This window comes from Acanthopagrus latus, chromosome 15 (genome assembly GCF_904848185.1).
Source record: "Acanthopagrus latus isolate v.2019 chromosome 15, fAcaLat1.1, whole genome shotgun sequence".
Taxonomy (NCBI): Eukaryota; Metazoa; Chordata; class Actinopteri; order Spariformes; family Sparidae; genus Acanthopagrus; species Acanthopagrus latus.
The window spans coordinates 10,229,762-10,251,973 of record NC_051053.1 but is presented as its reverse complement, the minus strand read 5'-3'; the positions used below and the strand labels follow the sequence as shown (position 1 = coordinate 10,251,973).

General features: G+C 41.6%; 1 protein-coding gene and 1 long non-coding RNA gene across 2 annotated transcripts; both read right to left on the bottom strand.

The window, feature by feature from the left end:
• Positions 1 to 486: 486 nt before the first annotated feature.
• On the bottom strand, positions 487 to 4,016 carry LOC119034046. The gene is made up of 6 exons (XM_037124751.1): positions 3,962 to 4,016; positions 3,409 to 3,585; positions 2,935 to 3,003; positions 2,025 to 2,113; positions 1,244 to 1,524; positions 487 to 1,159 (listed from the first exon to the last, which is right to left on the bottom strand). Exons 1-6 carry the CDS (start codon positions 4,014 to 4,016, stop codon positions 961 to 963), a joined length of 870 nt encoding a protein of 289 aa, XP_036980646.1. The 3' UTR covers positions 487 to 960.
• A 581-nt stretch (positions 4,017 to 4,597) lies between these two features.
• LOC119033124 lies at positions 4,598 to 6,987 on the bottom strand. Its single transcript, XR_005079167.1, has 3 exons — positions 6,896 to 6,987; positions 5,489 to 5,729; positions 4,598 to 5,235 (listed from the first exon to the last, which is right to left on the bottom strand). It is a non-coding gene; the product is annotated as an uncharacterized LOC119033124 (long non-coding RNA).
• Between the last annotated feature and the right edge of the window lie 15,225 nt (positions 6,988 to 22,212).

Sequence of the window (22,212 nt, the reverse complement as noted above, 5' to 3'; positions counted from 1 at the left end):
GCAATGAAAGAAAGAAAACTTATTTATAAAAGTAATAAAAGAAAGAAAAACTTATCTAAAATACATGTAAAAGGATTTTTTTGTTTTTTTTTGTAAAGAGAAAAGGAAACTTATCTTTAAAGTTCAAAGCAATGAAAGAATGAAAACTTATTTATCAAGTAAAAAAGGAGAGAAAACTTATCTAAAATACATGCAAAGGAGGATTTTTTTGTTTTTTTTTGTTTTTTTGTAAAGAGAAAAGGAAACTTATCTTTAAAGTTAAAAGCAATGAAAGAATGAAAACTTATTTATCAAGTAAAAAAGGAGAGAAAACTTATCTAAAATACATGCAAAGGAGGTTTTTTTTTGTTTTTTGTAAAGAGAAAAGGAAACTTATCTTTAAAGTTAAAAGCAATGAAAGAATGAAAACTTATTTATCAAGTAAAAAAGGAGAGAAAACTTATCTAAAATACATGCAAAGGAGGATTTTTTTGTGTTTTTTTTGTTTTTTTTGTAAAGAGAAAAGGAAACTTATCTTTAAAGTTAAAAGCAATGAAAGAATGAAAACTTATTTATCAAGTAAAAAAAGGAGAGAACACTTATCTAAAATACATGCAAAGGAGGATTTTTTTTGTTTTTTGTAAAAAGAAAAGGAAACTTATTTTTAAAGTTCAAAGCAATGAAAGAATGAAAACTTAATTATAAATTAAAAAAGGAGAGAAAACGTATCTAAAGTGCATGCAAAGGAGGATCTGTATGTGTTTGTGTGTCTGTACACGTGTGTGTGTGTGGTACTGGTGCAGCTCAGTTGCTCCAACTGTGGAACTCTGCACCCGGCCTCTTAGCAGTGGGGGGTCAACGCCTCAGGCTTGAGAAAAATTAGAGACATAAATCTCTCAGAAGAGTTCAAACTTATCTGTAAACTAATGAAAGATTAAAGACTGGTGAACTGTGTGCCTGGCCTTGTTTCCGGCGGGAGGGTCACATCTCACGGCTGTATGGACTGTCCACCACCCGTTCCAGAAACATCTCTGCAACTGACATGAGAACAGAGGGTGAGAAATCAGCCGCATGGCGCCCGGAGAGGCCGTAGAGAAAACTGAACATAGAAAATCTATTAGGGATGGAGGGCTGAGACACAGAGGAGGAGGGCTGAGAGACAGAGGAGGAGGGCTGAGAGACAGAGGAGGATGGCTGAGAGACAGAGGAGGAGGGCTGAGAGACAGAGGAGGATGGCTGAGAGACAAAGGAGGAGGGCTGAGAGGAAGAATCAGAATCAGATGAATCTGAGAGGAAGAGAGGAGGAGAGGAGGAATCAGAATCAGAAAAATCTGAGAGGAAGAGAGGAAGAGAGGAGGAATCAGAATCAGACAAATCTGAATCAGAATAGCCTGAAGAGGTGGAGAGCTGAGAGGCAGAGGTGGAGGGCTGAGGGCTGAAGCTCTGGACAGGCAGGACAGCAGCACCCTCACGGAGTCTTCTCGCAGGAGGTTCGTCCGAGCCTCCAGAGCTGCTCTCCCTCGGTCTCTTCCTTCTCCCAGCAGTCTGTTAGGGAGAAAGTAAGGGACCTGTCAAACCACTGCTGATTAATATTATCTTATTATTATCTGAATGGCTACTACATGGTATTATTAACTTAGTACAGAACAAATGTAAAAACTTAAGCAATTGTGGGACAGAGTCAATTATTAGTCTCCTAGCAACAGCAAGAGCAACTGCAGTGCATCCTATAAAACCGTAGTTAACTAATTAGGGCCACCTGCTGGACATTCAAGAACTAGAGACTTTTTTGTTTTCATTCAAGTTTCATTTCAAATAAAACAGAAAATGCAAAATATTTCATGATTGTGGTGGTTTAATCACCTCAGCCAAACAATTTCCTGGTAAAGCAGCTGAAGCAAGACCTGTAGGCCTTAGCTGACGGAAATAATAAAGTAAATCAGACTTGTAACGCTCTAGCACACACTTTCACACTAATACCCACGATTCACACCGTACAAGCACCCACTCTGTCCTCTGACATCGCAGCAACACATCAAACTTACTGATCGCTCCACGTAAAGCACAGACCGAGGCGGAACCAAACGTACGGTCAGCCGAACGATACATTGTGATCCAGGCGGCGAATGAAGATCTGCAGGAGGACAAAGCCAGTGGGTCAGCTGCCAGAGAAAGTTTTTACGTTACTGCTGCTCCCAGGAGAGGGATACTGCCATGTGACTGGCTGACACTGCAACACCGGAGATAATTCGAGGGAATGCATCTGAATCTCCTGTGTGGACAGATGTCTTGCCTTTGATGCCACACATGATGGTCCTTCAATCCTCATTTGATTCTTGTGTCTTACCTTGAGATGTTATCTCTGCTGAACAAGATAAAGGGCAGAGGATGCCCTTCTTCTCCTCACTTCCACAGAGACTTCAGTCTTCAGGGCCGCAGACTCCCTGGTAGTAGCTGCAGGACTGTGTTTTATCCCAGGATGGGACACAGAGACAATCTGCCTCCCACCATGTCCCCAGCAGGAAAAGCTTCATATTTTAAAATTTCTCTTCAGATGAACAAGCCTCACAGATCAGCTGAGGCTCCTCCAGAGGGTTAAAAGTCGCGCGCGCATTGCTAAACAACATTGTTCCAATCTATCATATCTCCACTGACTTCCAAAGTCAAACTTTAACTGACACCCTTAAGCCAAAATGCAAATGAGCTGTTTAACGAATAACAAACAAAGAAAATATCTATTTTCCAAACATAATTCAAGGATCTCTCTGAAGGTGCAGGGTTTCAAACTTTCAGCACTCTGTGACATGTTACAATATGGTTGACACAGCGGCACAAGCATGACTAGAAAGTCTATTTTCCTTCACTCACATACATATTTCAAATTCACATTTTTACTGTGTGTGTCCTACATGAGACATACAATACACACACAGTATCAAAAAGCCAAGCGCTTACCCTGCTGGCCTGGGGTCTGTCCAGGCTCCTGCTGGGCTCTCCCGCTGGGTGAGACAGCACACCAGGCATCTGCAAATATCAACATACAGTTTAGGAATACATTCAACTGCATCCAACACAACTTTATTTAACTTAATACTGAATACATGTGTAACGTGTGTGTTAATTCCTGATGAGCTCACCCTAGCTTCCTTTACAAGCTATGTTCTACTTTGTATTTAAATGTCAGTTTCTTTTTTTGCCGCAATGTCTCAATAAACTGGATTAAACACAAAAACTCAATACATGAGTGTGCAACACGTATCACATTATTATTCCAAATTAGTTTGAAAACAAATAAACACGATAACAAGTCACCAGTTCAGGATTTGGCACAGCTCTAATATAGCAAACTGCGTAGAACTTTCGAGTGCGCCAGTCCTCATTTGCCCAGAAAAATGGTCTTTAAATGACTTGAAATCTTTGTTTATTTACCTTTTCTGCGATGAAACTGTCCAAGAGCTGAAATGCAATCGTCGTGGTAAATTTCTAGGTGGTCGCTTGTGAGGCTTGATAGCAGTCGTAGTGGGCAAGCTTCTCCTTCAATATCTTGAAGTGAAATGATGATCCCTGGACAAGTTTTAAAAAGTAAACAGGCTCCATAGCAACCAGCTTCTTACGTCATCACTAAAGCACCATTTTTTCAAATAACAACAACAACAACAACAACAACAACAATATAATAATAATAATAATAATAATAATAATAATAATAATAATAATATAAACACAATTTAATTTAAATGGTCTGATAGGAAGAATAATTAAATATTAAATTACATAATTAAAACTCAGAATCTGACGCAAATACTTTTATTCTGTCTGTCCTCTTCATTTAATCACTTACATAAGTGCACGCATCAAATATAATGAACAAAAAATAGAAGAAAAAAAACATCCTTACTATTCCCATTTTCTCAATTTTGCTTTTGCTAGGTAAAAATGTGGTTTGTAATTACGTCTTTGCATAAATCATAAAGAAAGAGACGCCTCAGAGGCATGCAGTAGTATTGCTTGGACAGCAGAGGGCACTGCTTAAGCATGTTTCACTGTGACTTTGCTTCAGGCCCGTTAAAAGCTCAACTGAACAAGACTTGCATAATGTCTATGCACAGCCCTGTTTTCATGGTTGGCACAATTTCCCCCACTAAAAGAACACTAATTACTTTCTTTTAGTCATTGGCAGCATCCCTGGAAGTGAATGTAACAGAGAAACCCTGCAGTGTAACACACTGTTGCTAACTTAATGACTTCTGGGGTGGTAATTAATGCTTTTGTGCTACTACACCTGAACCACTGTCAGTCTCACCTGTGTGTTTATAGTAAACTGGGCACCCTGAGTTCTTGCAAACAAAAGCAGATGCTTTCTATCTTGCACAGCAGTGTTTGTTTTTGTCTACGTGGAACTGAGCAGAATGGAGATTTTCTACTGCAGTAATGTAGTTTCCAAAGATTCATGTATTCAATAAAGTTGGCACCGACTTGGCGTCGAAACTTTGTTTTTCGATTCAGTAAAAATACATCCACACATTTCTAGCACCATTTGATTTTAAGGCATTAAACTCGTCGATTGGAAAGCGGCAGATATCTCAAACTGTGTAAATATAAGAAAATATTGCTGCTTTATTTTCTGCTGCAGAGGGCATGTGAGGGCATCTTGCAAGGGACATACTGAGCCACAGTCATTTACAATTATTGGAGTTTGTTTTCACAGTAAATAATCAACAAAAAAACAAGTTCCCTTTGATGCATACATCACAAACCATTCGCTGTCTTCTTGCTTATTGTTGATCTGATGATCTGTGGTCCCTGCACTCTCATCTTTTATATTAATCTTACATGAGTGCAAATCTAAAGATAGAACAGTCTGTATGTTTGCACTGCGTCTGAGTCATAGTGTCTCTTTAACAGCTACAGAAGCTGATAGGAGAGATCACACTGGAGGTGTGAGTCATAGTTTAAATACGTGGTATTTTCCCTCCTTTGGGATCTGGCCATGTTCAAATATCTGAAATAAACATTTCTGAGTCAGACTATGTTGTCTGGTGGAGAAAGAATACAAGACATGGCATTTTGGGGACAGAATCCATTAAAGTGGAGAGGAGAATGATAAAAAAATGAATGTTATTTGCATTTTTTCACCATTCTGGCTCTAATGTTTACGCCACAGCAGGGCTTTTGATCTTCGGTGTGTGCCCGGAACAGTGAGTGTGAACGATGGGTGGTTAACGGCAGAGAGATGGAGCTCCCCTATTCGACACCCTGAGGGATACAGCAGAGAGAAAACATAGCCAAAACAGGCGAGTAGTGAGTTAAAGTAGTTTATCGCAAAAAAACAAAACAAAAGTGTTTTAGAGCTGCAAGACAACATCAAAATATCACACTTTGACCACAATGACCACAAAAATGTGACTGTGACCACAATACTGTAGTACCTTGGTAAAATAAACTATGCAAATATCACTGAATAAGAATTGTACAAAAGTTCAGAGTTCGTTTTTGACGTTGGGAGCACCTGTTTCCATTGAGTAGCTGTTCTGGACCTCTGGATTATATCACATGAGCTTCATCCTCAAATTGAGTTTGGCAATTTGTCAGCCGCAGCTTTGGAAACAGCAGTTGAGAACGCAGTCCCGCCACGTGGTCCATCAAGTGGCTGTTCTGGATCAGACTGTCTTCATTAGCTCTTCAGTCCTCCACAAAGATGCTTCACTGCAAACTGCAGCCTTCAGAGTAGTTTCAAGGAAAGTGTGTACCTATAAACCGGTAAATTTTAATACAACCAATGTGTGTTTTTATCACCTACTGATCAATTACATTTGAAAACACCGTGACACTGCCAGTTCTGTTAAATGTTTGCTATTTTCAGTGGTAGAAGATTTAAGTTCCTTCACTGAAGTTAAAGTGCCAATACAAAGTTCACACAGTACTAAAAGTAAATATCCCACATAAAATCCTATGTAAAAGTGATCAAGTATCAAAAGTACCCATACTGCAGAAAATCATTATACATGACACTGTTGATTTGGTAATATTGATGCTTTCATGCATAAGCAGTGGTGGCTCAGACCCACTCAAAACAAGATAAATTGGAGGGCTTGTGAGATGATTAATGGTGTTGGAAAGCAGCAGCAACAAGGTTCTGCTAGAAAAAAATGGAGTCATGTTTCTGACTTATTTCTAATTCTAGCCCTTTTTTTTTATGAAATATTGGATAATGTTACTTCTTTGGACCTTGAGCAGTTATTTCAGTCAAACCATTTATAGGAAATGTTTGATGAAGCTGCCAACAAAGACATCTGAAATGCAACAAGAGGCCCAAGACAAGTAACTTCTGGCCTAACTAGAGCTATCAAATCAATGTAGCGGAGTGAAAAAATACAATATCCCCACTGGAATGTAGTGGAGACGCATAACATGTACACATTCAAGTAAAGCATCTTAAATTTGTACTTCAGTACAGTACCTGAATAAATGCACTAAGTTACATTCCACCACTCTGCACCTTACTGACACCTTGTTGGACTGTGAGTTGAAGGGGGAGACCACCCAGCACATTCGCTTGGGAGCAAAGCTGTCCAGTGAACAGCGTGCAGGACAGCTCACTGCTGACAACACAGTGGGCTTCAGAGCCCAGATCAATAGGAAGAAAGCTATAGATCCCTGGAGGTTATTGATGCCAGATTTGAAGCAAATCTGTGGGAGCACTTAGAGGCCAAGTGAAAGTTACACAGCTCGGTCTCTGAGGACCACACCGAGACAGACGATGATTAAATTGAGACAAATGCTGACAAGAGTTAGCATGGGTTGGCCTGCAAGAGTCATTATCTCATAACATAAACACAACGGTGCGTTCTTAAATATTTTGATCACCACAACTAATACAATCGGATAAGATAAAACAATACAAATAATTCTGTACCAATTTTCACTCAGTGGTTTCTCTCAGTGCAGGGGAGTCTGAAGGATTCAAGCTCCTGTACAGTATATTTGCCTCATGGAGTATCTCCTCACACTCTCCTCTAGCAAACCCCCTGAGAGAAAGGGCCAAACTCGTTAAATATTAATACACTTCACCTGACTCGACTTGGCTTGTCACGGCACTGTCTCACCTCCCTCCTCTCCAAAGTCCTTTCCGCAATAAGACAGGATCCTGGCTGCACCTCTCCTTCCCGCGCTAAAGGATGGTCATGTGAGGTGGCCTCGCATTCTCTGCTGCCATGATTAAAGCAACGTTATGTAAGTATTCTTTTCTCAAATTACACCTTCACAAAACATCTACAAAACCTTGTTTTAACAATATATTAATTGTTTTGCACACAGAAAATATACAGTCACAGGAACAGTAATGTTACGTACATCCACCCTGCCCACACCCTCAACAGCATAAGCATTAAAGGAAGGAATAAACAAACAAACAGCACCAACAAAGAAATAAATAATAAAAAAATAAAAAAATAAAACACAAAATCACTAGTGGTCCTGTGTATTTATAAGAAGCTGCCAGCTTCCACAAGTGCCGCCACTCAAATTTAATCATTAATTTCAGTCTGGTCACTTTCCAGGAACTGCATAAAAGTGTCCCATATCTCTGTGAACTTATTTAGTTTCCCTTTGGCAACATAAGTTAATTTCTCCAGTGCCAAGCATGACGCCAGTTCCCATAGCCACATTCCAGGTGTAGGGCTGTCCAGGCTTTTCCACCTCAATGCAATCACTCTCCTAGCCTGAAGCAAGGGCAGATCAATCATGGGTGCAGCTTTGCGGCCCGGTGCGAAGTCATCAGGGTAAATACCTAATATACAGAGCTTTGCATCAAGTGGGACCACCTTTTTAGTCACATGTGAAATCATGTAGGTTACATCTTTCCAAAATGACTGGAGTGCCAACACTATCACTACATTTAGTACAGCTGTCAGGAATGTTGGGGTTGTAGCAATGTAGTTTTACAGGTGTCCCATGAGTTCTGAATAGCCACTTGTATTGTATAAGTTTTAGTGCTGTGTTTATAGGTTGTGTTTGTGCCTTTAGACAAGAATTTTCCCACTCATTTTCTGTAATATTTGGTTCCAAGTCATCTCTCCATGCATTGAGTCTATAGTGGGAACTGTCCTTCAGTTTGGATCGTAACATACCATACAATAGTGACAGCTGCTGATGAGCATCTTTATTACTTACAATAAACTTCTCTAAAGCTGACATGGGAGGTCCATCGAGGGAACGAGCCGGCAATTTTATGAAACTCCTCAACTGCAAGTATTTAAAGAAATGATCTCTAGGTATGTCACATTTACAAACCAACTGATGAAAGGTCATTAGATTCCCATCTATGTTTAGGTCAATTATTTTACATAAACCTCAGTGAGCCCATTGTTTAAATCCACCATCTGCTCTATCAGGTACAAAATTGTCATTACTCCATATTGGGGCAAAGAGTCTGGGTGCATCCGCTGTATGAGCATGCGCCTCATGCCAAACAGATACAAAATCATTTTGATGGTAAACTGACACATATTGGGGAAAATAGCCCCTCTGTTTTACATGGGAGAGCTGGTACAATCATCTGTAAAAAGTGCTCAACAGCACTCATTAATGCTCAGGCCCTCTGTCTGTGCTCGTGTCATTTCATCCATATTTAACCATACAGATACGTACCAACAGAGACACGGCCACAGGACAATTTGAAACATTCATATGATGCTACTTCACCCAGCCATGAGCCAGCTTAACCACCAGCTTTGTTGGTAAAAACTGAATAATTTGTTTTTCACTTCTGCGTCCTCCAACAGCTCTGCCTCAGGTCGCTGTGATTTACAGAATTCCCTGATGAACACATAGCTTTGCTGCTGACTGCTGCTTACTGTAGCTCCCGTTAGCTCAGGTGGTCATGCAGCGAGGTTATGGTGGGAAAGATCGCGCGGGGCACCAGAACCAGAGTAATACGATAGAGGTCCAGAGAACAAAGAAACGTTTTGGCTGCCCAACGCTGAGTCCGGTTCTATAGGTTTCCGTCTGTTAGAAGGCAGTTTTGTCTTGCCACTGTCACCAAGATCTTCTGATGGGAGAAATGCTGGTTCTCTGTAAATAAATTAATCAAGAAGTATGGTGTAGACCTGCTTAATCGATTGACTGATCGGTTTATTGATTGACGGAGGACACGAGGAAGAGAAAAACAGCACAGTAAATCCCAGAGAGTGGCGAGAGTTTTGTGGGGAATTAAAGGCTGAAACACAGATGTCGAGCTGGCTTTGGTGGACTTGTAAGTTATGTTAGCTGGCTTGCTATGTCTTGTGTTATTGCACTTGTTTGGTGTTTGGCTGTGTTAGCAAAGATGCCAGCACGCTAATTTCGAATCATAAGCATTATAATCATAACAAAAGCACGTGTACAGCTGTCCATGTTTACGACAGCAGAGCATAAGTGAACTGCCATCCAACACTGAGAGCTGCAAATCCCCCAGTGTATACACATTCAAATTCAGATTCTGTTGCTTCGCTGGATCCTTAATCAGTTTTTCTTCCTTACAGCTTCCTCTATGAGGGGTCAAGCAGGCAATCAAGGGCAAACTAGAAGTAAAGTCCCCACCACAGTCTGAATTACTCCTATTGGTACCCCTTCTTCTAGAGGCTAGTTGACGGTCTCATTGAGTTTCATAAATATCTGACATGATTTGAACATCTGCGGCCACAACTTGTGCCCTTTGTGTTCGATGATGTCCATTTGGTGTATTCAAACAGATCCGCACCACAACAAATCTTCCAAGCTACTTACAATCTGCCTCCCTGCCCAGATCTGCAAGCTGTCTGTGTGGCCAGAAGGGCTTCAAACACCGAGAACTAAATACAGCAGCTTCTAAGTTTAAAATGCTCAGGAGCTTCTTATTTATTTTCACGCTAAGTTTAACTTTATGTTCCCATTAGTTGAAAAAAACGTGTCAGTCTTGTGCTCGAGTTGATGTAACAACTGTTTTGGACACTGATGGATGATTAAGGGCTGCTACACTGACCAGCTCCAGCCCCATTCCCATCTCCCATGGAGTCATCATCTGGTTGTTTTGTGTCCATGCCTCCTGTCACAGTGAGGCTGTGCCAGCTTGAAGAGCCTCAAAAGGCAGATCCCGGGCACGTCTTTGTCACTGGCACTGGGGATAAGCATTGCACAGCTAAGAGCACAGCCATCAACTCTCATGCCCTGTCCAAATAAACAGGTTGTGTAGCCTTTCAATAAAAACTTGGATAGCAGTTAGCTGTTTGGAATGGTAATGCAGTGATGAAGGTATAAGGCCAAATACCAAATGAAAAAAAAAACAAACAAACAATCAAAAGGCCTCTTGTAGCTTTGAAACAGTGGCTGGAATGCACATTGTGTGTAAAATGTTCTGCATTCAGAATTTCTTTCTTGCCCCTGGAGTGGACTTGTGCATGTTAAGATCGTGAAAGTTAACCAGGTCAAAGTCTGCAGCAGAAAACGCTCCTCATGCACCACCAACTGCAACAGCTGTTTGTAGTCCCACCTGTTCTGTGACTTTGTGACATCACACTATGTCTATTCAGCCTAGTTGCAGGTAAGAATGCATTAAATACAGTAGTGCTGGCTCAGAGCATGTGCAACCTGACCAATCAGAGCAGACTGGATGTGAAGGAGAGGCGGGCCTTAAAGAGACAGGCACTAAAACAGAGTGTTTCACACAACAGAGGGTAAAACAGTGCTGCTGCACTGAACAGTTTATAAAATGGATGCATTTTTGAGCATTAAAGCATGTACACCAATTCTACTGGTAACCCAAAGTAAAATAATGAACCTGAGAATGAGCATAATATGTCTACTTTAAGTGTCTTGAAAAAACATTTTAAACAAATTGTACTGTTGTAGAACTGTGGGTGGATATTCTGTAAAACATTGTTCTCTTTGTTTTTTTGTTTTTTTTGATTGTTTATTTCATTTTGCTGCAGGTTGAGGCTGTGGTTTCATGTAGGATGGATCCAGTAGAGGGAGCTACCACTGCATCACAACCACCTTACTCAGCACAGTGTAAGGTTTTGTGTCATATGTGAGTGAGTGAGAGACAATGCAGCTCTGTCTGTCTTATTGAACCGGCTGCATCTGGATCATCCTGTGATAATTCATCTTAGCCCGGCATCTCAGATGGCATTTACTTTCATACGTTATTCAGCCTGTGCAGGCTTTCAGCCTGTTATATGATATGTTAGGACAACAGTTCATCACCATTCAAAAGTCTTTGTCACCTCCCAGCCTCTAAAAGCTTCTTGTGGAACGTTGGCATAAGTCTGTCGCTTCAGCAGATATTATGACCTGTCAGAGAAGGCAAAGCACAGGTGTGACTTATAACATTAACGATGACTCTGTTCCATTTAGGTGGGCCAGTAAGCCGGGACAGTGAGGCAGATTGCGCAAGTTGCACACCAGACATTTGAGCGTGTCATAGTCTGAGAAGCACAGGTGTTGCTACTAGCGTCAACGATGACGATCGGTTCTACTGAAGCGCCCCAGCAAGTCGAACGTCCTAATGCTGTCTGTGATTTTTGCAGCTCATGGTGGAACAACTGTTGGCTTGTTCACAGCCTGTCTAATCATATGACAGCTTGTATCCTGCCCCCCTTGGACCTCTGTGGATGTCAGTGTTTTTCCAGATCTCAGAAATCACTTGGTGAAGGGGATATCATAGCAAGAGGAATTTGTGGCGAAAAAGGCAAAAAAAAAAAAAAAGAAAGAAAGAAAAAAAAAAGACCCAAGTTGTGATGAAGTGGAACTATCTTTGTACTGGCTCAGTAAAACAAGGCAGTCTGTCAGGCTCAGGCAGTCATGTCCAAGGGAACATAAGCAGGGAGTCAGGTAAAGCAGAGGCTCTGGATAACTACTATAAAAGTAGGGAAGATATACAGTGAACTGTGTGCTGGGGAGCTAATTAACGAATTGGGAGCAGACGTGCAGGCGGGTGATGAGAAACAGTGGGGAACATGCTGGGACTGGCCGCATGACAGTTGGTTGAAGCTGCGACTCCGACGGCCAAAGTTCTCCATAGTTGAGCTCCTCGCAAGGCAACAATGCAAATGGAACAAATGTTTTTGCTAATGCTTTACGCGGCCCTCCTCTCCCAGAGACTTTCAGTTAATGGAAATATTCACCACTGTTAATTTTGCGCACGTGTCTCTGCCCTAATGATGGAAAGGTAGGAAATTAATCAAGAGATAAACTTATTCCTCTCAAATTTGGACACTAATTTAGGGAGTTTGATCCTGTGTTTGCCACAGAGTTTATTTTTTGCAATAATCCAAAAATCCAATAGAAAAAAAAACACAGGCTTTTTGACGAGGGAACCAGGGCGATGCTACCTAAGCTTGTTGTTAGCTGTGTAGTGTCAGCCCTCTGTTACCATGGCATTTACCTAGGCGAGACCTCTGAAACATCTTTTACCAATGATAAGTTTGAATTCTTTAAGAATTCAACACACCTTTGCTCAGTCCCCTTCACTCAGGGGTGCACATCTGGTGTGCCATGACCATCACTTTTGGCTACATCATACTTGCTGTACAACAGATTTAGCATTTACTCTCTGTTTCATGACTGGCAGACTGACAGTGCAATGTGACTGATTGCCTCTCATCACAACATGGTCTCTTCCACAAACTTGAACTGTGTACTGTACAGGCACTAAATCCCAAAATGGCCATTTGAGTGAGGAATTCACTGACAAGTATGAGAACCAGTGAAAAAAAAAAAACACCCAAATAAATGATTCAAATAGGTCAAATAAAGGCATGCTGTTGGTGTGATGGGTGGGCCTGCTGGTGTTTGACTGCTTCCTCAGGACTGTTACCTTAAATGACACAGAGATCAGAGATGTGTTTACTTACACACTTCGATTTATTTCAACATGAAAAGTGACTCCCCCCGACATAAATCAGAATCTAATTTTCAGCCAGTGTGAGTTAATAATAAATCTTGACAAATAACTATGTATGGGCCCCTTTGAATAATAAACATGCCAGCCAAAAAATAAAAAAAAAACCCTGAACGTCTCTGCGGGTTAGTTATGGAGGTTTTTCCACCACATAATTTCCTATGTATTTTTTCACCTTGCAAGCAATGTCACAGATGTGATTGGGCGTAGAGAACAGGCATCTATCTGTATAATATAACTAGCCAGAGTCTCTCGTGGCCAAGAATATGAGACTCAGACGCTGAATGTTAAACGGTTAAATTGCTGTCTCTTCCAGAAACAGAAGCTATTACAAGACATTCTCCACAGCTGGGGATTCACACTGAACCGCACATTTCCCCCTGAGGGCATAATTGCTTTTTTGAGTTTCTTCTGTTTGTCTCATCCATCAGTATATCATAACTTTCTATCTAATTGCTGTGGGAAGAAAGAAAAGATGGATCCTGCTCTTTGGAGGTATCGACTTCACTGCTGCAATTTGAACTTCACTGCCGCCACGTTTAGAAACAACAAAAAGCAGAGCCGAGCATCGGAGCTGAAGAGAAAGAAACGGGGGAAGATGATGTACGTGTACTGGTAAATGTTCAGGCATCTGTGTGATTCCATCTGGGGATTGGTTGTGTTTGTTTGATGAGAATGAGGGCGGTAGGTACAAAGACCCCCGCTGTTAGAAGATGCAGCATCTTGAGGGGAGGAGGATACACCTGGATGGGCATGTATTATGCAACAAGGATAATCTGTCCAGAAGGCTGCACGGGTCCCAGTATTGTTATCACTCAAGCAATTGGATTTCCATCCCTCTCTGTGGCCAGGAACACTGGCATCTCCAGATGGCAAATACACAGCATATTCATTCGAGTCTTACCTCATTTACAAGGCCCATTAGTGCTCCCTCAAACTTCTTTTACATGAAAATAATAGATCTACTAAAAAATACAGCACATCTTTTTTTGTTACTCTTTGTTTTCAGTTCTGTTGTGGAAACCGAGATAATTCCCGTGGTATTTTTTCTATTTGTTTGAAAAGTTAAGGCTAGAGATTACATTGTGTGTTTAGAATAAGGTTACTTGTGGTGGGTATTTTATGAGTTGATTTCAGTATCTTGTGAGGAAAAACAAAAGATTCAGTATTTTCCCACCAGATATTGAGCCCTGGCAGCGCGAAGACTTGGAAACACAATGATGGAAGGTTTGATTCAGCCTGTCCTCAACAGAAACCATATATTTATGCGACCATATAGGTTGACTGTACAAGCAGCTCTTTACGACACATATTTACATTTATTGTTAGGTGGCAACCTCTAGCAGATGTCGCAATACTTTCATCACAAAGAATGAATTCCAGAGATGTTCTAAAAGGAGGGACAAAGTCTGCATAACAAGGAGGCTGGGGAGGACTGATAGGTCAAACAAACACAGGGGACACAAACAGGAGTCCGCTGTTTGTGTCCCCTGTGGAACCAAAATTCAATGTTGAGGTTTTTTATTTATTCAGTCAGCTAAAATAGTCATTTATGTCATGTAGCCCATGTAACATAACATCATTTACATACATAAGAGACACAGGTGTGAAAGTATTGAATTTTGTTTTAACCTTACCAAGACTGTTCGGTGAAGGTCTGTCATGCTTGTCACTGTTATGCAAACAGTGATATACTGTATGTAATTCTCTGCGTCACTGGCCATCAATACAGCTGTTCAGTTATGGGGATGTGTGGTTTCTGACTGCGAAAGTTCATCAAAAATGTGTCCACAAAAACAGACAACAGTCATTTTTGGATTTTTTTTTTTGTGCAAGGACCATTTTTATCTATTTAATTTTTTTTGCAAAGGGAACAACTTTAGAAGCCGCAGTGAGCTGTTAAATGAACAGGCTGAATAAATCCAAGACCTGCTGTTGTGTCGAAAACTATTTGCACTGTGTCCAACATTAGATCAGATGTCGGCAGTTATTTTCGGATTACTTCTTTATCAAAACAGCATGAGACTGTTTGGCGGCGTCTTGTAAAGGGATAAACCAGTTTCTGCTCTGCTGTATTTCATTGTTCAGTGGGTCTTCGCTGGAGCATTGAACTCACCTACTGTTACAGCATGTAATCACAGGTGTCGTCAAATTAACTTTAATGTAGACATAAGATGTTTTATAGATTACTCTGAAAACACTTTATAGAGTGCAGGGAGGGCCGGAGGGAGGTGAGGTTGGGGACAGAGACGGAGGCATTTCCAAAGCCCTGGCTGTACAACTTCATTATGCAGAAATAATAGGAGAGTGCTCCGTATGGATATCAGACAGGAGGAAGCAATGTTGCATAATAACCAGAGAGCTGAAACTTGTCACTTATCTCCACAGACCCCGTCAAGTGAGTTCCAATTAGCCTCTGCACTGATACAAAGATGTGTCTAATTAGATACAATTTCATGTTTTTAGCATACTATGGAGCATCTGGCACCGCAGATAGACACTCATCTGTTGCTGACAACGATCAGACAAACATCACTCTAGCTAGCCTATTAAAATGTCTCCAGCGTGTCCTTACTGTGGCCACCATTGTCAGGGTGCAACCTTGAATGGGGTATGATAAAATCAGTCCGAGCGAACAGCTGCCGGTCGAGTCCCACAATGCACACACAGGGGGAAGTTTCATTTGGGCAACATGTAGCAGGGTTATCTATCTGCCCCCTCATCACCATGCTGGTGGTAATAAAATGCTGCTTTGTGGCAGAAGATAAAAGCAGCGCTGCTGATATCTTTGATTCCTCTCCCTCCGAGCTCCCGGGGGCGGGGCTGAGACGGAGAAGCCATTAGAGGAGAAAGAAGCAGTAATCTGATCATGTCCTATAGGAGCAAACGCAGCATCAGTCAACGGTGCCATAATCTCAACTGTCTGCCCCGGAGCAAACATCAATTTCCCATTTGTTCTGTGCTTACGTCTGTATCATCTTGATAACCCCGTCACTCACCTGACAGCAGCAAAATGTATACATTGGCTCTATAGGCTTGTTAAGTGAATTGCATGCTGGATGAGTGCCAAAAAGTGACAGTCACTAACTGATTGAAAAAGACTGCAGTCCATTGACGTTTAATTTGTCTAAATTGATCAAATGCTGCTCTAAAGCCTCAGCCAGTGTTTGCCTATGTCATTTATAGGTCCAGATTTTGGGTAATGGTAGAAATCCATTTTCACAACTCCTCGTTCAGAGTTGTATCTCATTAAATCAACAGTGGGGTATGTATTTACTATAATTCATTTCCCCCCTAAGGGCACGTTTGATGAATTTCCTGCGTTACAAAACAGATCACATGGTGAGTTTTTGCTCTTGGATCCAGGCTTTTCAAACATACATTTAGGCAAGATATCATTCTGATCATCAGAAAAATGCCCAAACTCGCTGACAAGGAAACCTGAGGCAGCTCTTCAAGTTTGGAAGCCGTGCAGAGAAGAAAATGGCAATGATTTGGCACACTTTCACATCGCCACCTTTTGCACATGTAAGAGTTATGTATATAGATTTGTACTGAATGAGGATTCTCTTGTGCTTTTCTTATCCTTTTTTTGTCTGTGTGCAGGCATTTTTCCTCAGATATGGAACTACTATTTCAATCATGCCATTGTGAACGTTATTTCAGTGCGGCATGAAAACTGGATCACGGTTCTATATTTTATCAGTGATTTGCTTCATGCCGTTACATCACACCGATGAGCCACAACATTAAAACCACTGACAGCTGAGGGGAATAACATTCATCCTCTGGTTACCATGCAATGTTCTGCTGGAAGGAAAAAAAAAAAACCTTGGGTCCTGGCACTCCTGCCGATGATTTTTTTTTGACAAACACCCAAGAAAAACACCACTGCACACAAGGCACATCCCCTCACGGCACCGGCACTCCTCAGGGGCAATGCGACCAAGAGCCCAAGGCGCTCAACTGAACTTGTAATTCCCCAGATCCCAATCAGATCGAGCATCTGTGTGACCTGCTGGAACAAGTCCAATCCACGGAGGCCAGGACAGGTCAGAGCTGTGACGGGGGAGGCAGGAAACCTGCAGAACATTAAGCAGGTGGTTGTAATGTCGTGGCTGATCGGTGTAAATCACAGCCACATATTTCTGCTGTTTATGTCCTGCCTCACTGCTATAGCACTGCGGAGAAAACATTTATTTTGAAATGCGTGGGCATGAGTTATATTCACACATCACTAGGCCATGACCTATAGGAGGCTGGATCCATAACATCAACACACAGTCTGATAACATCTTCCCACTGGCTGACAGAGAGACGGGTTTGTTTTGTTTCTTTTTATAAAGAGCATCGTGGGGCTGCACCGTCTCCCACAATCTGCTGACTAAGATGCTTGCTAAGAGCGCAGCGCACCTTATCAAATCACTCTTAATGTACTGTGACATTAAAGCCTCTGTTCCACAACAACATAACATGCCGTCTAATTCCCTCAACATCTCACAGCACCTGCTGAACATCCAGTTCTGGATGAGAGGATTTCTGAGCCGCCAATGAGTCATTTCGTTAAAAAAAAAAAAAGGCAAAATATCCATAAAAAACACAGACAAGACAAGACTAAAGGGACTAAATTAACAAGCATAAATTAAATTACTAAATCAGAAACATTAAAAAAAGGATATACCCTTCCAAGCTGCTTTCGATTGGCATGCACGGTCTAAGCATTATTTGGTAGCGATTGGACTTATAGGGATTAAGGCAGCTTTTAGAGTCCGTATTGTCTGTTAGGTTGTCAGAGCAGTGACTGCAACTAAGAAGTGTCTGTTTACCTCCTTTACTTCCTATCCCTTTGTTGTACAGATTAAATTGCCAGCCAGAAGACTAAAACCCAATTAAAATTGTTTGTATAAAACGAGGATGTAGGTCTGGTTACAGAGGTGGCGGTAATGTAATATAAAATTTAAATTAAAGTATAAGTAATCAAAGTCTTGCTTCTCAGCAGCTGTCTTCAGACTAACCCCAGGCAATTATTGCGGGCTAGCAAGACCAGGCCCTTATCTTGGTAACCAATGGTAACCAATACAATAAAACTGCTTGTATGGAATCTGATAATAAAAAAAAAAGAAAATAAAACGCTTGAAATGTTTGGCGACTTTGCCCCAAATGAAGGTTTAATATGGCCTCTGCAGCGCACGTTTCATGTACTCAAAACAGAGAGAAACTCCCAAAAGAGTGCTTAAAATTGCTCTTTGTAAGAAAAGTTGACATCCTCCAAATGTTTTTTTTACGAATGGCACCCTTTAAAAAAAGATGCGAGTCAAATTTCTAATCTGTGAAACTGTCGTGAATCTCAAATGTGCGCTCCTGTCAATACAGCGACGCCAGGCTCAGCTGCAATAAAGCAGACTGTTGCCTTTGGGGGAAAGGATAGTATACCGTATGTGACTTAAACCTCTATCTCTGACTTTACAGACTTTTCTATTTGAAATGCCCTCAGGGTGCCCTGTGTAAGAATTGACCACCAGTCGAATTCAAACAGCCTATCTCCAGCTGCCATCAGCTTGTAAGCTCAGTTAACCATGAAGCTAGCTGACTCTGGGGGCTCGGAGCTATCGGGGCAGTGTTGGTGATGCTTCCTTTTGGGGCGATCACCTCTTGAGCTACAAAGTGGCCCGGGGGCTGGCTGTTTTTCAGCATGCAAACTTTAACAGATATCCTTGAAACACTTTTTTGTATTCAGTGGACAATGTTGGTTAATATTTAATTGATTTTAACTGTTTAAAAAATTACGTATTGCACCTTTAAGTGTTCTGTCTCTCTCTTATGACTCCGGATGTCTTCGGTCAGCCTTTTCTTCTGGGAACTGGGAGTGTAGCCAAATTGAACTGTTATGTAAATCTCTGAGTCACTGATGCGCTAACCCAACTTCAAATCATACTTTACAGCTGATACCAGGACTTTCTGTATTTGCACTACAAAGAGCACTCTGCTTTAACTGTCTTGACTTTGACTGATGTTCAATTATAGCATCTATTACCGGCTCAGATCCTCTCTCATCTCGACTACGGCAGCATCAAAAAAAGACAGCGTTGTTCAGAGTGCCTTGAGTGGGGAAATAATATTAAAACTCTCAGTTCCCGCTCACTTTTATAGTTTCAATAATCTTGAAACTATAAAAAGTGAGCGGGGACAGTAATAGGATTTTGAAGAGTGAGGTCTCTACATCCCCTGTGGAAATTACTCTTCCGAGTTTGTAACCCACCTGACTGTATATATCCACAGATACAGCCTTGTCCGTGATAGCAGCGAAGATACGGGCAACATGGCTGTATGTGTTCGTGCGTGCGCTATTTCAGGTGTATCCCCGGCGTATTATCCTGCAATGCTATCATCTCCGCACATCTAAATTAAAAAAAAAGTTGGGGGCAAAGTGGTTGAACAGAAAGATGGAGTCTATGGAGGGAGGGAGAAAGCTATAGGTGGCTGTCAGCATGATGAATGATTTGCGGGGAGAGTCACGTCTCCTTCACTGTACAGTTCAAAGTCTCAACGGGGCCGAACACGTTTCCAATTTAAAGGAACTCTACCTACGCAGAGCATGAGCAGGAATATGTATTATCCAGGGATCGATCGACTGTTCCTTTCTCTGTGGCTGATGCGTCATTGTCCTGTCACAAGTAGGAGGAGCAGCCTTGGGTGACCGCTGCATCATAGTGCGTCTCTGTCGAGGGCATTGAGAAGTGGCATTTGTGGCACTAAATAAACATAAAGCAAAAATGTGGACTGTGACTTTCTGAGATAGCAGTTTTAACTACTAGACCATGACACCTGCTGCTTCAGGGGATTTGCAGCGAGTGGGGACGCAGCCCGTGGGATGTAAAGCTGTCCAATCAGCCTTTTCCCAGTAATTAACAGGCCCTCGCTACATCCCAGCCCACTGTTTTTGCAAGAGTGGCTTCTTGTGTTGTTCTTGGTATTTAAGGAATAAAGACGATCTGAGAGGAGAAACACTACAACCTCTCATCGTGCTCAGTCAGGCGTTAGCTCGTCATAATCACTTCTGCTTAACGTATGAACGCATGTATTGAACATGATGATACATGTGCTGAATAATATGATACAGTGTTGCAGCACCAGACTGCAACTGCAGCATGTTTTGGGGAGATAAGCATCAAAAGCGGGCTTATCCACTGTCAGCCACTCCTCTTGCACATTAGCTTTCCATTCTGGAGCGGCTTTTGATAAAAAGATTACGACAGTTAAAAAGCTGGCAATATGTTGGTGAAAATTCCCCCCCGGGACACTTAAAGGTCCACTTCCCCTCCTCCTTGCGCCATTTAGCCTGTCGGAAAGTTATGATATGTTCATTTGTGATTCTGCTCCTCTGGCTGCCCTTCAGGGGCTGCAAGCTGTTGAGAAGGTGAGTGGATTTGAAAAGTGTAATAATGCAGGAGAACTGCAGCAAACCACGACCACATAGAGCTCTCACTGCGGGCCACCTCCAGGTTTTGACTGGATCGTTGTCACGAGTGTCTCACCGAGAGGAATATGCTCTACACGAGAGGATCCTCTCAAAAGGCTCCGGTTTAGAGGACATGCAAAAGGTTGGTCTCGCTCTGCAGAAAATAACTGAAATGAATGTGTTGCATGAGGGCATTCATAACACAAATATCGATTGGAAGGGCCAAGAGATGGATGTGGTCATGAGGCAGAAACACAATCACCACATGAAACGCCGCCAATGTATGTCTCTGCAAACCACAGATATGTTGAAACTGAATTTTTCTGCAGGTTCAGACATAATTTGATGCCATGTCAACGCTGTGCTTCATATCTGGTTAGGTTTTTTCACTAGTAAGGTTAGCCTGTAAGCAAAAAAAAAAAAAAAAAAAAGCTGTACACACATAACAGAACCAGTCACCGTTCTCTCTGATTGTGATTTAAATCCCTTATGGAGCAGTCTGAGCTATAACATTTTTGGCAGCTCTTTCAAGCAACAAGTATGAAAAACCTCATGTTTGTGTGTGGCCGGCTAACACCCTGTACCTGTCCATCCACAGTGTACCTCTATAGTAAGCCTATCTTAATTCTTTTTCATCTGTGACTTAGTTGAAACCATATTTGGTGTTTATAAAATGTTTGATCCTTTAGATAGACATATAATCACTAGCAACGTTAGCATTGATTTGTTTTTAGTGACCTCATTGATGGTAAGGGCTTTTAATCACAAGCCAGAGAGAAGGGTGACTGGTTCTAATGTCATGTGTGCACAGCTTTATATGACGCTATCTTACAGGCTAACCTTACAAGTCAAAAACACCTACATGATTATCTAAATACAATAACTGACTGCGAACTCATAACAATATTTACAATGTGAACTTTGAAGTGAAGTTTTTTTTTTAAACTTTTTTTACAGTTGAAAAAACTCTGAGATAGATGTATGCTGTAGAGTTAGCACCGGGAGCAAAGGTAGTTCATACAGTGCAGTACCGAGAATGAAGTGGAGAAATTATATAATCTGAGCTTGAAATGACACCTATTGTAGAAATGTTGATGTTATACACATGAAACAGACACATTCATTGTGTCCGTGGCTCGCATAAACACACAATGCCAACATTATATCTATGCGACTGGACTGAAGGAGGAAGGTAAGAAAAGGTGAGGCAGTGCAAAAAGAACAGAGGCTAAACCTTGTGTTCCTTCCCACCAGAGTATCACAACCACAACAGCTTTACGCTTTCAAGAAGACATGTGGGCAGCTTGAACCGCGTGGAGTGGAAAATCACACACTGTTGAAAAGGGTTCACCTCAATCCGCCGCTGAACAGCCGAGTAGCAAAGTGGATATATTTCTTTTGGAAAAAAAAACGAAAAGCAGGTTCCACGACTGAATGGACCACCCAAAACCTGCACCTCCCGCCAAATGATTCACCTTGTAGGATTTTCTGGGAGAACTATTGTTGTTGGACTGTAAATCTAATTGGATTCTTCATGGCAAATCCTTCTCTGCGGAAAGAGTGGGAGAAACGGTTTTCATTCAGAGGAGATGCACACAGACGCACAGAGAATCACAAAAGAGCTGGATTAAAGTTGCGGGGCAGACGCGCTGACTGACTTGCACTTTTTGTCAGCGCTCCTGTCAGAGATTAGCCACAGGAGTTTATTTAAAAAGGAAACCTGAGTCATAATGGGAGAAAGGCAAAAAGAACATGCAGCTTTGACTTAAACACTTTTTTTAACAATGTAAATATGTGTAAACTTCAAAGTTGTACTTTTAAAGCTGTAGAAATACAGAAGAACCACATGCATCACATG

Excerpts from the sequence above, each read along its gene's own strand:
- LOC119034046 (XM_037124751.1), bottom strand. The coding sequence starts at position 4,016 with ATGCTTAAGCAGTGCCCTCTGCTGTCCAAGCAATACTACTGCATGCCT. Across the intron at positions 1,525-2,024 it reads TGCTTTACGTGGAGCGATCA|ACTGCTGGGAGAAGGAAGAG; the intron begins GTAAGTTTGATG and ends TCTCCCTAACAG. Across the intron at positions 1,160-1,243 it reads TCATCTGATTCTGATTCTTC|CTCTCAGCCCTCCTCCTCTG; the intron begins CTCTCAGCCCTC and ends ATCCTCCTCTGT.